At 34.7% G+C, this 18,434-nt stretch overlaps 1 protein-coding gene, 1 long non-coding RNA gene and 1 pseudogene across 2 annotated transcripts; 2 read left to right on the top strand and 1 right to left on the bottom strand.

Moving 5' to 3' along the window:
- The first annotated feature begins 1,061 nt into the window (after window positions 1-1,061).
- GNBP1 (Gram-negative bacteria binding protein 1) lies at window positions 1,062-8,174 on the top strand. The gene is made up of 5 exons (XM_014239050.3): window positions 1,062-1,346; window positions 5,572-6,163; window positions 6,243-6,412; window positions 6,486-6,862; window positions 7,903-8,174. Exons 1-5 carry the CDS (start codon window positions 1,211-1,213, stop codon window positions 8,086-8,088), a joined length of 1,461 nt encoding a protein of 486 aa, XP_014094525.2. The 5' UTR covers window positions 1,062-1,210; the 3' UTR covers window positions 8,089-8,174.
- Window positions 8,175-9,943: 1,769 nt separating this feature from the next.
- Window positions 9,944-10,343, bottom strand: LOC118680539 (uncharacterized). Its single transcript, XR_011396860.1, has 2 exons — window positions 10,303-10,343; window positions 9,944-10,240 (listed from the first exon to the last, which is right to left on the bottom strand). It is a non-coding gene; the product is annotated as an uncharacterized lncRNA (long non-coding RNA).
- A 1,644-nt stretch (window positions 10,344-11,987) lies between these two features.
- Window positions 11,988-15,661, top strand: LOC138855672 (beta-1,3-glucan-binding protein 1-like; annotated as a pseudogene).
- Window positions 15,662-18,434: the final 2,773 nt, after the last annotated feature.

The following is an 18,434-nucleotide window of genomic DNA, read 5'->3' as shown; positions in this document are numbered from 1 at the left end:
CAAATGAAAATGAGCGAAAATCGCCCGGAATCGTAAAGCTAGGCCTCATGTTGCAAGACAGGTTAAAAAATATTGAGAAAACAGCGGCTGGGAAATTAAGCCTTATCTGCCTTATAGCCCAGACCTTGACACTTTTGATTACCATTTTTTTCGATGCCCTCACCATAATATATTTCACCTCAGAAATGAGTATCAAAATTTGGCGTCATTCATTCTTGGCCGCCAAGCCGGCGCAGTTCTTTTAGGATGGAATCCACTAATTGCCAAAACTAAATCTTAAAAATCGCTAGCTGGAAACCGGTTTTAAACCCATAGTTTCGTAGGCAAAGTGGTTTAGAATGATCTGTGTACCATTTTCCGCACATGCGATTTTTCCTTTTTTTAAGCTTCCTGTAAATCGAATCTCTCTATTATACATGTTTTTCTTAAATGAATCTTCAAATATAGACACAATAGAAAATGGTGATAAAAAGTTAATGGTTTCTTTTAATCGGTATAATGCCCTACATAAAAATCACCGAATTTCCTAAAAGATATTTGTTTTTTTTTTCAAAATGCTATGGGCTTTGTGGTCCACCTGTTAGAAATACGACATTTGAAGCGGACATGTGACTTAATGATACCATACTAAATCCGGAAAAAATATGCGAGTGTGTGTCTAGAGATTGATTGATTTAAGCGAGTATTCTTTTGCATTTTTTGAAACGGGAGAATGGCGCTACTCTTTCTTTTTCACGTTTCATAGGTCAGTAAACTTAAGAAATTCAGTATTTTGTCCGAAGCTAAACAATGAAGCTTAGGATTATCGACATTATGCATCAATTAATTGAAATCTGTTAATTTAAGCATTATTTCGGCTTTATGTTATCTCTCTTATCAATTACACAGCGCAGCATATATGGTATGTAGCAACTCGATATTTCCCGAAACCGAAGCGAAAAGCAATACCTTGCAAATAATTCTCACTGAGCTACCAATCTATTAAACGCTCACCGGTTTTACTCAAAACTTGTAGCGGTTAGAGTTTCAGCCGTTTTCTCCGCTTCCGATTAAGTTCATTACTGTTGTTAATCGCATTTTATTCAGAAAGAATATCTCGCAATCAGTTTGCAAACAACCTTTGCGTGAACGTGTACATTAATTTTTACTGCCAGTTCGCCGTGTTTTATTTAATAATTATTTTTATTGTGTTTCGTTTCATTCCAAGTAAATGAAGATGCGCTTATCGCTATGGTACATATCCTTCGTATTTCTGTGCTTTTATGGTGTTCGGAATGTGTTTGCTTACAAAATACCACCAGTTCAACTGGAAGTGAGAGGAGAAGGATTTCGTGTTTCGATACCGCGTGAGTGATAACAAATTTGGATATCATACATACTACTATACTATATACGCTATACATATAAACACTAGTTAGTTGGTTTTGGTTTTGTTTTCGTTTAAACGGGGGACACCCTTTAGGTGCTGGTGCTGCTTGTGGCTAACAATAAAGCTTCATATAAACATTAAAAGCTGAAAGCGTTAGTAATTGCTATGCATAATACATATATTATATACATATATACATACATAAGCTATATATCTACGTATATATATATTTATATACAATACATATATATATAAATATGCTGCTAAGCTTGTTATAAACATACTTTATTTTTATTTCATTGGTTCTGTTCAATCATTATCATTTCATCCGAAATCAAATTTGAGGTGATAACCTTTGGCAAATATGCAACTGGAGTCTACGTACATATTTATATCTGTAACTTTGGTAATGCAAATATTTGCTTAAGTGTTCCGAAGCTATTTTATGTTTATTGTTGGAATGAAGGATTACACAAATTATTTTCAACAATATACATAAGTATGTATTCAAGCATAATTACACGCCTTTATCATTTTTGTCGCAATTTTTTAAATTTCTTCAGTCGATTTTAGCGAAATTACTTTTTTTTCTTCCACCAAAAAATCTTTGCACAATTCTCAACTATAATTTAAGGTAATTTGAAAGGCTGTAACTTAATGGGTTATATCCACTTGCTAGTTAGAAAAACGCGTTTTTTATAAAGTTTCTTCAAGAAAAAAAATTATTATTACTATCCATAGATGAATACAGCTAATGATCGAAAGACTAGTCAAAATATTAATTTGTGACCAAATGGCGTTTTCCCAAAAAATCATTTTTTATGAAAAAGCTTCAAAAATTGAAATTATTGTCAAAATCTAATTCCTTTGGTCATTACCTGACTAATATATCAGACCAAGGTAGATAATTTTTGTAAGCAAAAAAAGTTATAGTATAATAAAAGCCATTGGAAACGCAAGATAATATAATATAACAAAAGTGAAAAGAAAAGTAATTTACGAGCGATCTGTGGTTGGGGCAAAGAAGGGGAGGGGCGTGGTTGAAATTTGAAGAGTCAAAAACGGTTTATCTCGATTTCCAGCAACACTAAGAGTCCTATAGAAAAAAACTAAGTTGTAGGTAATGAAAAGATCTAAAACTTTTATATCAACACCTTTTCAACATAGCCTCAAAATTTCTGTGAAAAAATCTAATAACCAAGTTTTTGGGTTTTTTATTTTTATCTTGTACAATTTTTTTTGTTTACACAAAATCTGGCGACCTCACTAAACGAATCAAGGTTGCTTTTTTATTTCGACCGTAAATTATTTTTATCCTCTTGCAACATGTGGCTGCAGAGTTTTGTTCACCTAACGGTTGTTTGTATTACCTAAAACTAATCGAGTTAGATATAGGGTTATGTATATATAAATGATCAGGATGAAGAGACGAGTTGAAATCTGGGTGACTGTTTGTCCGTCCGTCCGTCCGTGCAAGCTGTAACTTGAGTAAAAATTGAGATATATTTATGAAACTTGGTACACATGTTTCTTGGTACCGTAAGACAGTTGGTATTGCAGATGTGCATAATCGCACCACTGCCACGCCCACAAAACGCCATTAATCAAAAGCAAATAAATAGCCATAACTAAGCTACACAATAATATACAAAACTGTTATTTGGTACACAGGATCACATTAGGGAGGGGCACCTGCAGTTTAAATTTTTTTAAAAGTGGGGGTGGTATCGCCCCATAATAGGATTAATGTACATATTGTACATATCTCCTAAACCGCTAAAGCTATAATAACAAAATTCACCGAGAACAAATATTTTTAGCACTTCTATCGACAGTGTGAAAATGGATTAAATCAGGTGACAAGCTCGCCCACTCCCCATATAACGGTACTGGTCAAAACTACTACAAGCGCGATAAATCAAGCGCTACATACGCCAGAGTACGGTATGGGATTTTATGAGATGATTTTATAGGAAGCGTGTTCAAAATTAGACATTATTATGATATTTCTATGTTATAGTGCGAAAATGGGCGAAATCGGATTACAAGCACGCCTATTTCCCATATAACACCATTTTCAATTCCATCTGATTCTTTCACTTTCCACTATGCATATTAAGCAACAATGATTGGGATAAAACTGAATAATGCGTTTAATTTATGCCACCTTGTGACCAAAAATTGTCTAAATCGAACTAGAACTGTTCAAGCCCGTAGGTACTGAATATTTGGACCCCAATGCCTATAAATAAATGAAACTCTCGATAATAGCATGTTTTTGTGTTAAAAATAGGTTAAATTGAATCAATACTTCCTTTCATATACAATTCTGCCAATACCTGACGTAATTTCCCTTGCAAGTTGTGAGAGTATAAAATTCGGTTACACCCGAACTTGGAACTTCCTTACTTGTTCTTTTCATTTTTGTTATTTAATCTTTCGTTTCCAATGGATTTCAACCTACTATAAATTTCTTGAATTGTTTACCATTATCAAAGGCTTCTGCACTAGTCTATATGTATAATATTATATTTATATAAGAAAGTCGTCTGAAAATTGCAAGCGATCACTCCAGCCGATTCGAGTTAAAAATTTACAAATACGCTGTTATTTCCGAAGCTTTATGCCGTGTCAACTTCAAATTTTCAGAGCATATTCTCAAATAGCCAAATGTGCATTCGATGTACATAATAATGAACTAACGGAAATTTTTGGCTTATATATTTTATCTGTTTTCATATGCCTGAATATTTAGTAATATTATGCATTTTGACAATGTTGGACCTCTCATGCGCGTTTTACCAAAGTCGCAAAGTAAATTCACGCGACACTCTGAAATTTAATACAAAGCCAGGTTTAGTTTAAGCTGGATCTATGTGACATAGTTATGAATACTACATCGTTCAAACGCATAACACACGAGAAAGACACGATAAACATTTGAGCGTACCAAACTCAATCTTTCAGAGAGGCCTTAAAAAAATTGTTCAAGGAAGGCATGCTTTATCGCTGTTTTAATCTCTCAAAGAGGTATTGCAATAAAATTTTCAAAAATAGATTGTACTATTACATGATGAGCAGACTATTAACCGTTCGTTCGCGTTGCATTTGGTTAAAGAGAATTGAGATTGGCATGTTCAGCAGAGAATTCAAGAATTCTATAATTTTTTATATAATTGCATGCAATTCCCTATAACTATCAGTGTCATATTTCCGGAAGAGGATAGCTCAATAGTTCAACGTAAAGAAATTCAACATAAATTCACAAGCTTTAGTAAGAATAATGTCGTACTTTTTGAAAAAAATTGTTAATTAGCCATAAAATAAGTTTAACCCTTACCTGACCTAGTAACTTTGACTGGATAATACGGTACTATCAAGTTGTTACAAGCTTTAAAAGAAAAATTGCATTGACAGAACCTAAAAGCTCATGAAAAAATTCAGAAAATACGTGAGTATTTCGCTCTTTTCAAATTTATAGAGTCTATCTAGATAATTATAGTAGAACTTGTTGAAAATCACCAAACTATATTAACTACAAAATCAGCTATTTGAGTACGAATTTTAAGACGTATATTTTTAAGTTCGACATTGAAAAGGTTTTGGTATTACCAAACATTAATTGCGTCTAAGTTAAGCTCGTCATTGTTCACCATACTCGATTATACCGCTCAGTTTTGGTATGAGTTTCGCCTAAGTGTTGATCGTATCATCTTTGTGCTACATGGAGCATACGAAGTTCTTTTCCATCTTATTTGATGATTTTAGACTCCTTCAAAGGCGATATTTGTAAAGCTAGAAAGATACGATTATTTTATGCCTGAAAACATGTATGTTTTGTTAATTGATTTACTGATTTGGAACAAACTAAACTATTTTCTTAAAAGAAGGCCATTGAGTTCTATCGAGGTTTCATGAAATGACTTATGCCACAGGAACTTTTAATTTTATTTCAGAATTGAGGTAAATCCAATTTGGTGACTTCACCGTAAAATACTGCACTATATTTCACACTTAATCTCACTACTTTGCTAAATTCTAACAATTATTGCTTAGTAAAGTCATGACTAAATTTAACGCACGTTATGTAATACTGTAGCACCTAAAAATGGTTATGTTGACTGAGTTGTATTACTAATATCTTGCAATAGTTATTGGTAAAAATGCAAACTCACAATACTGAAACACCATTATTCAAACAGATGAGGCGGGCATCGAAAATGTGGCATTCAATATAAATCGTAATCGGCCATTCAAAGCTTTCGAACAAGGCGAGTTTTCCGGTCGCGTTAGTACGGAAACCAATAATCGATGGAACTTTGAAAGCAAACGTCCTCTACGCGAAGACGATACCATTTATATATGGACAGACGTGCAATTTAATAAGAACCGTTTTCGTAGCATGTCCTCGCCGATTATGGTAAGTGAGGCGCCGTCAGGAGTCATAGGTATCAACGAAATTGCTAATGATAAAACAACAGTTGTAACAACCGAAAATCCACCGGCTATTGATCGACGAAATGACAATTGTCAGCCAGCATTAACGATAATACGTAATCGTCACGCATGTCGTGGTGAACTTATATTTGAGGAAAATTTTAACGGTAACGAATTGAATGCATCACGCTGGCGTTACGAAGTGCGTATGCCGCTCGATATTGCCGATGCGGAATTCGTTTTATACGATACGAATGCTGATATTACAAATGGCTTGCTAACGATTGTACCGCGCATTTGGGGTAATGATAGCCCGAATGCCGACATACGTAGTGGCAATTTAAATTTAGGTGTAAGGTGAGTGTGAACACTTACAAGAGTTTACACACTACTTACATATATATTTAAAAGCTATAATCATATCAATTTTCTGCAGATGTACCGCCTATCAGAATTCTGAAGTTGAATGTAGGCGACAAGCTTTCGGACGTGTCGTGCTACCGCCCATACTCACCGCTCGTATCAACACCAAACACGCGTTCAGCTTCAAATACGGACGCGTAGAAGTACGCGCCAAGTTACCACAAGGCGATTGGCTATTCCCGCGTAGGTTTCTGACAATGGAAACTGGCTAACACAAAACTATATTATTATTGATTATTTTTTGTTTTTCATAAAGTTTTGCTGCTGGAACCGCTTGCCAATTTGTATGGACAACAAGCGTATGCCTCTGGTCAAATGCGCATAGCATTCATACGCAGTAATCTGAATCTACAATCGAATGGTGGCATTGAAATGGGCGGCCGCGTACTGCATGGTGGTGCAGTACTACGTCCCGAAGCGAGTTATCGCAATGCATTCATGGTGAATACCAGCCGTGATGCTCATTTTGGTGAAACATTTCATATTTACTCGCTAACATGGGACGATCAACGTTTGAGCTTCGAAGTGGATGGACAAAAATATGGTAGTATTGATGGCGGATTCGCTCAACACGAAATGGGTCATAATTATGTATGGGCAAATGGAAATCATATGGCGCCATTAGATCAAGAGGTTTGCTTTTAATTGATTTATTGCTAAGTAAAACTAAAAGTTCAAGTAAAGTAAAGACAGAAGTAGAGAGCAAATGGAAATAGTGCAAAAGTTATAAAATTAGGGAATAGTCTGAGAAACTGACAACCCATTCACTGTTTTAGGTATGGAATAATATTAAGTGCTTTCAAAATATGCTCCCTTTATGTTAATATGTTATCTCATTTACTTGTTATAGACCTCCGCGGAGTAAACCTTCAGTTATTTTAGCATTTTTTACTTTTCGATTCCGAAACGGTTTACCCGAATCGGAAGCTGAGCTTCGATAGTACCTTTCTCTCAGATAGTCTGAGTGGCACTTGTTGTACCCTGAACTGGGTATATTAAGTTTGCACGAAGTTTGCAAGATTTATAAGAAAACTTTGGAGATTATATAAAATACATATATATGGTATATAAATGATCAGCCTGAAGAGCCGAGTCGATTTAGCCATGTCCGTCTGTCTATCTGTATATATACGAATTTGTCGGAATCGCCGTTATGGGACCACTATAGCATATAGCTGCTTGGTAAGTTTTTTCATTTGACGGTATATCTTCAAGAAATTTGGTGGGGATTATTGGCAATGGTGCAATCTCCGATGAAATGATTCAGATCGGATCACTATAGCATATAAGTAAGCCGTACAAACTGAGCGATTGAAATCAAGCCTTTATCAAGATTCAAATCAAGCCTTTATAAGGAATCTTTTATATTCGTGAAGGGTATTATAGTTTCGGTGAAACCGAAGTTAACGTTTTCTCTTGTCTTTTATTACATTTTTGGTCTTACGAGTATATGTGATGTCCGTCAGTATGTTGAACAACGAATTTATCACAAACAGTGATGTCCTAAATTTTTAATAAAAAAAAAGTATATTTTGACAGACTTAACGAATTACAGAGTACTCTATTTCAGTGGACTGACAAAACTACTTATTATTCCGTTCCATAGATACTAATACTTTTCTTTTATATATTTATATTTCATTCTTTTCGTCTTCTCCGTTTTCTTATTGAAGTTCTTTATTACACTTGGTGTCGCTGCTGGTGGACATGGTGATTTTTCAGATGATTACTTATCAAAGCCCTGGGCAAATACGTCGCCCAAAGCAGCACTGAATTTTTGGCGTGATCGAGCCAATTGGAAATCAACTTGGACCAGCCCAGCACTGATTGTTGATTATGTGCGTGTCTATGCAATATAAAAACATAACAAAAACACTTTCCGCTATGTAAATCCATATATCTGGCGTATATTGAAATAAATTTGATACATTTTTTTATACTTAAATTTATAAAGTTGTTTTAATAAATTACCCATAAATAAATTTATGTTACTCAGCGAATACTCGTGTAAATATTGTTTATGTATTAGGACCAAAAAAAATGTTTCTTCGAACAAAATTACCTTGACATATTCACGTTTATTATATACACAGTATTCCCCTCTTATTTAAAACAACTTATTGGTCAAGAATATATTGCATACAACATACGTGTTAATTTTCCCGCTTAATTGAACCCGGTTAACTGGCTTCCCCGCATAATTGGTTAAAAATATGTGTTATTGAAAAAAATATACCTTTAATTTTCCCCGCTTATTTGCACAAAGAACTGTCTTTGAACTTTTACTAACTGTTTTATCAGACCTAACATTATACGAAGAGAGGGTAATATAATGCGGTCTCTGGCTACTCGAGAGGCATTCATTACATTCATACTATCCGGTACTAAGTTCACTCTCAAAGGCCCAACTTTTTTAGTTCAGTGTTCTGTCTTGCATGGGCTATCCCGTTAGCACAAGAAACAGGGGTATTTTCTATATCCTTCTTGTTAACCCAACAGAAAATTTAGTATTTTAAAATCGACGCATATCAGCTAGTTATGTTCTATGTATTTTATTTTCTCCATAACCAAATAGGCATTTTTTGTAAAATCAGACGCATTTAAACAGCATTCTCTAAATATATAGTCACCACAAGCTGCACAAAAACTATTCGGATCATTTAAACATGTTCTTTTTAATGTATACATAGCGGTTTATTTATGAAATTTAGTAATTTTTTGCCCTAAAAATTAATTCAAGTAAGCCGAGTGACGATATTTCAAGATGTATCTGTATCATTAAAACTAAAGCTGCTAGAAAGAAACTAAACTGGTAGATATGAAATCAGCGACCTCAGATTAGTAAAAAACAGTTTATGAACTTTATAAAACAAAAAAGTTTAATTTTGTTTACCAGTTTTATCGATACTGAGACCCAATTTGCTACAACTTGATCAAAACGAATGATCATAATGGCCAATTGACGTTAACTCTCTCAGAATCATACAAACGTAAGGACCAATAACAGGGAGAACACTCCCGCTGTACGGCAAAAAGCCAGCGCCTATCAGAGAATCCTTTACACATATTATAATCTTATATTATTTTTTATTGCTTTTAAATTTTTATTAACGTAACTTCCTATTTCAATTTAAATAGATGAGAATGGAATCACTATGGCAATATATAATATTGAGATTAATGAACAGTGTCCGTTATTATTGGATTTGATAACTAAACAAAGGGACAATCGTTGGACAACTGAACAAGGCGCTCGTAAATTGCAGAGAAATGCTAAAGTAAAAATAAATGTACTAATAATACATAAGGAGGGTATATTTTCACGAACCGATAATGTAAGACTCTCAGACAATAGTATCATCCATGAAACTATTCTGGAATCTGACAAACCGATCGATCCATGTACGGCAACTAATCCACAACTAAATGCAGCCACAAATGCTGTTATTAAGAACAGTGAAACTAAAGTTGTTGTGAACAATAAACCTTCTGCAAGAATATTCAAACCGAATGAGTTAATTTTTGAAGAGAAGTTCCAATCACCAACACTATCGAATTGGAATCGTAGAAATTTTATGCATTCAAATTCAATAGGGGATCGATCAGAGGATTTTACAGCTGTAATCGATAAAGATCCCTATCTAGATGTGAATGGTGGAACTTTACTAATAACACCAACAATATCGAATAGAACAAATAAAGAAAGCTTTCAACTTGAAAAGTAAGAACTTATGAAGTGATTATATTGAAAATCGCTTAAAATTGTGTAGACATTACAGAAGCCTCTTATATTTCCATAATTTGTCATTTCATTGGCTTTTTAGTGCAGAATTCAATTTTAAATTAGCTTAGCTAGGCGTTCGAGAATGAAAGCGGATAAAGTAATTAAGATTGTATGTATGTGACTGCAGCAAAAATAGATTTCTAACAGACGCCAAAATATATCGAATTTATTACTTTCACGACACATATTACATGGCACGGAGAGGAGAGGTTTCCGGACTTATATCGCTACAAAATTTTAAATATTAGGAAATGGTTTTAATCAAAGATTTTATACAAGCAAAACTTACAATTCCAAAAGGCGGTGCCTTTAGTGTGCTCTTTTTTATTGCTCCTTCCAATGAAATGATCTTAAGGGGTTAGGTCAGTCTTCAGCCATCGAAAAAACCTAATTTTGAATGATTATTCTAGAAGTAAGTTATGAAAAAATGAATAGAATTTTTCTCTATTAGACTTTATTAAACATGTATTTAAGTCTACAAAAAAAAAATATTTATATTTGTAATACTTTGTTACAAAATGACGGCCCTTGACGGGCATTTGTAATTCTAAGAACACGCGTTATCTGAAAAACATTAAAAAACGATATCTTAGTCTGAATATGCCCAACTAGTAAATGGCGTATTTTTAGGTATACCATAAATCAACTTTTCGCAAAATGGCAAAGTTTAAATAAAAATTTTATGTTTTGTTCGAAATTTTTAATGAAAAAATTATAAAAACAATAATTACTAGATAATGTAACTGTGGAGCTACAACTAAAATCAAGTGGATGCGTATAATAGTCTTCGAGTACCATCGCCGTCTGATTGAAAAACACTTAAAAAATTAGATAGGGACTTTTCCCCCTTAAGGGTTAGGGGTAGTCAAAAGGAACGAAAAAATGCGAATTTTCAGCAATTTTTTTTTGCTATAAAATCATGTTATTTTACAGAAGTAGTAATATGGCATTATTTTACAATGTTTTGACTTGAGGTCACGAAAATTTCAAAGAAAAACATTTTAATTTCCGAAGTTATAGCTGTCTGTGTTGACCCAGTTCCAAAACAAGGTCCTTGCGGTGACAATCATAAGTCCTTGGAGATTCATCTAAAATCAATCGGATAAAAAAATTAGTTTTATAAATAGATAATCCTGGGCTTGATCGAATCTTTTTTTGTTTTTTTAAAAATTAACAAAATAACGGCCTCAGGAATTTTTTTTCTAGATTTTTGGAAAATTGGTCTTAAAAAATCGAAATTTTTGAAAAAAAAAAATCCATCGATCAGGCCCGAGTTTATTATGTATTCTAAAACATGTATAAATTTCATTAAAATCTACTAAGCGGTTTTCGAGTTACAGTACCAGTTCAAAAAACATAGTTTTCAGAAAAACGCATTAAAAGTTTAACCTACCTGCTCCCGAGCGCTTTAAAGTGTCCGAGCGCGCTTTGTTATTTGTCGAATAACTCAAAAAGTAATTATCGGATCAACTTGATATTTTCAGAGAATATTTTCAAGATATTACACTTAACGAAAAAATTTTGAAAATTCTGACTACCCCTAACACCTTAAGGGAATTTTAAGCCAAAAAAATTTGATTTTTTGAAAAACCTGGACTGGCCTAATCACTTACAGAGCTAAATTGGAGAAAGTATCGGGCTTTTTTTTACGAAAGTAAAGGTATTACAGCGCAATACATGAAACGTTCTCTCACTTCGTTCTACGCTTCATAAGGAATAGAAGCCACTAATTTAAACAGAAAATGAGGCAAATTGGTGTATCTACACAAAATATTTTATTGGTAGAAAATATTTCAAAATATTTATGTCTTCAATGAAACAAAAACAATTCAATTGTCAGATTAAAACATTATCTTTATAGTTGTAGAAGTCCTGTTTGCTATGAGAACAACAACTTTACTTGCGCATATGTGAAAGATAAAAATAGATCATATGGACATCCACCACCAGTAAACACGGGGAGAATCGACACAAATGGTAAATTCAGTTTTACATATGGACGTATTGAAATCTATGCAACCCTGCCCAACGGTGATTGGTTATTCCCCTGTAAATGCATAAATATATCTAATATTTGAAATATGAATTATGTGTTTCTTTACATGCAGATATTATGCTTATACCCGACAAACTCAATTGTACTATGCGGAAACAACTTCGCATAGCTTTTGCCACGTCAGTTGATCTCGAAAATAAGCGTATGCGTGGTGGCCCAGTAATATTAAATGCCCGACCTAATAAAGACAAATATTACTTCGTTCGTACAAATCACATGGCCATCAGCACGGATTTCAATCCAAATGGCTTTCACAACTTCACGCTAGTATGGACTTCAAGCGCAATCGGTATTTTCGTCGATAATAAGAAGTACGGTTGTTTCATAAACGTAGATGAATTTGCGGAACCTGTAAGTACTTACAAAGACTAATTTTTTTTTATACTCTTGCAACATATTGCTATAGAGTATAATAGTTTAGTTCACCTAACGGTTGTTTGTATCACCTAAAACTAATCGAGTTAGATATAGGGTTATGTATATATAAATGATCAGGATGAAGAGACGAGTTGAAATCCGGGTGACTGTCTGTCCGTCCGTCCGTCTGTCCGTCCGTGCAAGCTCTAACTTGAGTAAAAATTGAGATATCTTTATGAAACTTGGTAGACATGTTTCTTGATACCGTGAGACGGTTGGTATTGCAGATGGGCGTAATCGGACCACTGCCACGCCCACAAAACGCTATTATTCAAAAACAAATAAATTGCCATAACTAAGCTCCACAACAAGATACAAGACTTTTATTTGGTATACAGGATCACAATAGGGAGGGGCATCTGCAGTTAAAATTTTTTTTTAAAGTGGGCGTGGTCCCGCCCCTAATAGGTTTAATGTGCATATCTCCTAAACCGCTAATGCAATAATAATAAAATTCACTGTAAGCAAATGTTTTTAGAACCTCTACCTACAGTGTGAAATCGGGTGGCAACTTCGCCCACTCCCCATATAACGGTACTGTTAAAAACTACTAAAAGCGCGATAAATCAAACACTAAACACGCCAGAGACATTAAATTTTATCTCTGCGATGGTATGAGATGACTTTAAAGGAACCGCGTTAAAAATTAGACAGTGGGCGTGACACAGCCCACTTTTAGGTGAAAACCCATATCTTCAGATCTGCTTAACCGATTTCAACCAAATTCGGTGCATGACGTTCTCTTCAATTCTATGTCATAGTGCGAAAATAGGCGAAATCGGACTACAACCACGCCTATTTAACAACACCATTTTATAACACCAACACGCCTATTTTATAACACCTTTTTCAATTTTATCTGATTCTTTCACTTTCCACTATGCAAATCAGGTAACAATGACTGTATCGGGATAAAACTTTGCGTGGATAATGCGATTAAAGTATGCCACCTTGGGGCCAAATATTGTCTAGATCGAACCAAAACTGTTCAAGCCCCTAAGTACTAAATATGTGGACCCCAGTGCCTATAGTTGACCTTCTACCGAAAATATCAGTCAATCCACAAAGAAATCTCAAACGAGTATACTATTTGACTTTGTGAGAGTATAAAGTGTTCGGTTACATCCGAATTTAGCCCTTCCTTACTTGTTTTTTATACTCTTGCAACATATTGCTATAGAGTATAATAGTTTTGTTCGCCTAACGGTGGCTTATATCACCTAAAACTAATCGAGATAGATATAGGACTATATAGACATATATAGTAATGATCAGAATGACGAGACATCCATCTGCCTGTGCAAGCTGTAGCTTGAGTAAAAAATGAGATATGGCTCATGGAACTTGGAACACGCGTTCCTTGGTAAAAAGCTGTGAACGTGCTCGTAGATGGGCGTAATCGGACCACTACCACGCCCACAAAACGTCATTAATCGAAAATCAATAAAATGCCGTAACTAAGCAATAAATTAAGATATCGAACTGTAATTTGGCACAAGAGATCGCAGTAGCAAGGGGCACCTATGGGCTAAAAACTTTAAAAAAATGGACGTGGTCCTGCCCTCTAAGCGGTTTAATGTACATATCTCCTAAAACCAATATAGCTATAATAAACAAATTCGCTCACTGTAAAAATGGATGATAACCCCACCCACTCCCCATATAACGGTACTGTTAAAAACTACATAAAGCGTGATAAATCTATAAATAAATGCGCCAGAGACATGAAATGTTGCATTCGAGATGGTACGAGAGGACTTCATAGGAGACGGAGTCAAAATTAGACAATGGGCGTGGTACATTTAGATGGAAACCTATTACTCGGGACCCGTTTGAAAATGGCCGATATCGGACTACAATCACGCCTATTACCTAATATGGGCATTACACAATTTAAAATTTCATCTGATTCTTTCACTTTCCTGTATATAAATTAGGCACCAATGAATGTATCGGGATAAAACTTTGCACGAGTACTGACTTAGAAGTGTTCCAGCTTATGTCCAAACATTGTCTAAATCGAAACAAACCTGTTCAAGCCACCAGGCACCGAATATATGGATCCGAGTTCCTATTGCGAACTTTTTAGCAATCTATTGGATATATTATAGCAACTCAGAGAGAATCGTTATTTGATATCAATATGCCCTTGTGCCAAAAATAGGTTAAATCAGATCAATAATTCCATTAGTCCCCATATACCTAATAGTAAAATTTTCGAACTTCCGGCGAACTTTGTACCGCCAATATAGCTCAATATGCGAGTTATCTAAATGAAATTAAAATAGCGTGTTTTTCTTATAACAATATATCTTTGTGCATAAAATGGAAAAAAATCGGTTTTAAACTAGCTCTAGCCGCCATATAACTAATATCAGTATTTTAAAACATTCAGTAGACTTTATCCCGCATATATTTGTGATTGTATGTGACATACCCTAATGAAACTCAGAGATCATCTTTTTCTGAGGTAATGGCAAAAATAGATTAAGCGGTTTAATACAATGCCGGAAATATGTGATATTGGTCTACAAATTACACAAACCCTCATATACTACATATAATGAGTTTCGTTATTCTAACAACCCCAATGCTCAAAATGGTCAGTGTAGGAATTCCCCGGATTTGACCCTTGCAAGTTGCAAGAGTATGAAATGTTCGGTTTCACCCGAACTTAGCCCTTCTTAATTTATTTTAACTATTTATTTATCTATTATACTATTGATTAATTTTATCTGCTTATTATAATATTTAGTATCATATCGTGTTGGGCGTTGGAGCTGGAGGCCACTTTGAATTTCAGGATACGCTAAGCAAGCCATGGCGAAATAATATTAATTCCGCATTTGCCTTATTTTATCGAAGTTTCCAGGATTGTTGTAAACAAGCGGCATTTAAACCAAACTGCTCTGAGAAGAATAGACAGAGAACATGCAGCAGGGAGTGGGGCCCGCAGGCGACCATGGCTGTGAAATACGTACGAGTGTATGCTGTGTAACGTTATCTATATAACTGCATTATTTTTTTAATTTTGTGTAAATATATTAACAAATTATTAGTAACTCTTAAATAGCTTTCTAAAATTGTTAACTTAATTTTTTGTAAAACTTATAAAAATAATAAAATATATTTATACAAACAGTCTTCAATACGCCAAGGCTTAGGAAGTAGCAAATCGAACAACTTGTATCGCATGACATAAAACGACTTAATTAAAAAGGTTTGGAATAGTAAGCAAATATATTCATTTTAATGAGGTATACATATGCTCTCTTAGCAGGTGGTGAAGTGGTAAATTGAATATTGATTTCCCGACTTAGTGTCATATCGAACTGAATATCTTGTCAAAGACCAGCTTACTTGTATGTTTCTCGACGTGGCAGGTTAGAGTAGATAAATTGGTCGATCCTTGTGACAGAAGTAAGGACAGATCCCACACTTGGACAGCTGAATATGCGAGTCCTTTATGTTGCCACTAAGTCCTAATTTTGGATTAACAGGACCCTCGTAAATCGGCAATGCACAAAGTTGCGGCTAGCAAGCTGTTTTAATACCGAAAGTTGTGACTAGATGTTTTGCCTCGCTCTCTTTAATACAACTTTTACCATTGAGATTCGGATAAAGGTATTCGATATGTATTCGATTTCTCGGAGTTTGATATCAACCTTGGCAGCAATGAAATCTACCGGTTATGTCCATGGGTGCTAATAATAGCATTAATTGCCTACGTTGGTGTTGTACGTAGTGCCCCAGTGTCGCTAAAGAAAGACGTTCTAGATTTTTAGCGAGTGTGGCTTCACCGATTCCGTCTCGTCGTCATGTAGACCCAATATTAAGATACTCTCCCTTCAACATTAGCATCCTGTCAAGGATAAGACCCAATTACTTAATGCTACTTTGTCACTCCTGGTAAATAAAACCAGTTCCGTTTTATTTGGATTGACAGATAAGCCGCTTTTTTTTCCTGCTCTTTCACATTAAAGTGACCCTTATACCATAGGAACAACTACAACAACGAACAATTGACGTAGGTTATCATCCGACAGTCGCGTTCCTCTAGTTCTTTCAATAGGTCAAAGGGGAGAAGATTCACATATTGCGTATAAATAGATCTTCGCTACATATAAAATCAAAAAGTGTCTCATCACTAGACTTTCCGTTTTAACTCTCCCATTAACAAACAATCCGCACTCTCGCATTAAGCTGGTGGTCCAGGATTTCTCTTGGCGGATATAGCCACCGCTACCAGCTTCTATTCGTCTCGAGAGATGGCTTCATCCCCCTACTGCGGTGAAACACACAAAGTTCTATGGAGTCGGCAAGTTTAGCGTTTTTGCTGAAAATCGGTGGCATTTCTGTCCATAGCTGCTTGCCGAGGAACACTTTTTCCTTATGAGACCTCTGTTGCTTGATTGTAGATTGGGCCCGTCATCACATACGCTTAGTACCTCCTTAACCTAATCTACTATGCTAGCATGCTACTCAGCATTCTCGGGCAGAGCTATAACTCCCTAATTTTTCCATTTGATTTCAGCAGCCACCCCCCACTAATTTTTTACATATCAAATCAAAATCCTATGACTCCTTGTCAGTAATGCATACTTGCCAATAAATACCTAACTGAAGCTTATACACGCCACTGAGATATAAGTGTGTCCCTTATAAATCAAGTGCAACCTTTAATATTCCCGCAATCAGTTAAAGCCGTTTCATTGTGACCCAAAAGATAGGAACGAAGACGATATTTAAAAATCCTGTTCGTCAGGATAGTCGTAAAGATCGCCTTTTCCCCTTATGATTTAAAATTCAACTAAAACTTTTCATTTTAAATAATTATTAAGCCTTACTAGTTCATTTCAAATTAACATAGACTTGCACATGAATCTTATCCAATTTGAATGGGTTGTCTTTTTCGAAATCATCCATTTTACAAAAATTAGAGCAACAGGTCCTTATTCATATCACTCATAAGCATTTATTTTTCCGCACAATTACCAACTGTACACTTCATCCCAGTTTCAGATTTTTGAAAGCGATTTTTTTTTAAATTTAAATTCTTATCACTTCTGAAACGAACTTGATTTTTTTTTATAAAATATGGGTTTCTGCTGCGAATTTATCAATTTTAATGTTAATAACGGGTTTGACTTATCTACATATGCCATTCGTTGTATATGACATCAGGCTAGATTGTTGTGAAAAAAACAAATGTACTTATACTTATTTCAAATTAATATACAATATATTTTAAAAGCAAAATTATTTCATAGAATCTTTGACACAAATTATTATTAATTGCTTACAAGTACATTCGCAGTTTATAGCTCGTTATAATTAATATTTTAAGCTGTTTCAAGGACTACACAGAATTATGGCAACCAGCCAATTTGAATTAACTTCGTCATCATACATATGATTTCAAAGTTGTGGGGACCTTTTCTCTGTGAACGTTGGTGTAGTATAACATAGCATTTTGGGTGAACTATGTTATCTTATTTTGAAAGCAAAAAAAAAAAAAACATTTTGAAAAAAAAATGCTTCTGATGCCAAAAAAATGGCTTGCTAAGTTATACCGACATTTTCCCAGTTGAAGCTGCCATTTATATGTGACCAATCGACAAACATCCAAGTGAACTTGGACACGCTATGAATCGTATCTATAGGCAGTTAGCAAAGTTATGATGCCTATATTTTGCGCTGCAAATAGAATAGTTTTGCTTTTGCATCCATCATATTAACCAAGCAATTTTTTACTGTAGTCAGACCTCAAGAGAATGCACATTGGAAAAATATTTTGCGACAATTAAGAGATAATCACCGAGACTGACGATACCACTTACCATATGATCTATTCATCATAATTCCACGATATCTGTGTGTTCATCCGTCCGTTCGTCTCTTAATCTTTAATTTTATACTTTGTACTTTGTATGTATTGTATATCCCCA

This window comes from Bactrocera oleae, chromosome 6, assembly GCF_042242935.1.
Source record: "Bactrocera oleae isolate idBacOlea1 chromosome 6, idBacOlea1, whole genome shotgun sequence".
Lineage (NCBI taxonomy): Eukaryota > Metazoa > Arthropoda > Insecta > Diptera > Tephritidae > Bactrocera > Bactrocera oleae.
Note: the sequence above shows the minus strand (reverse complement) of the source record. Positions and strands in the feature narration are given on the sequence as shown.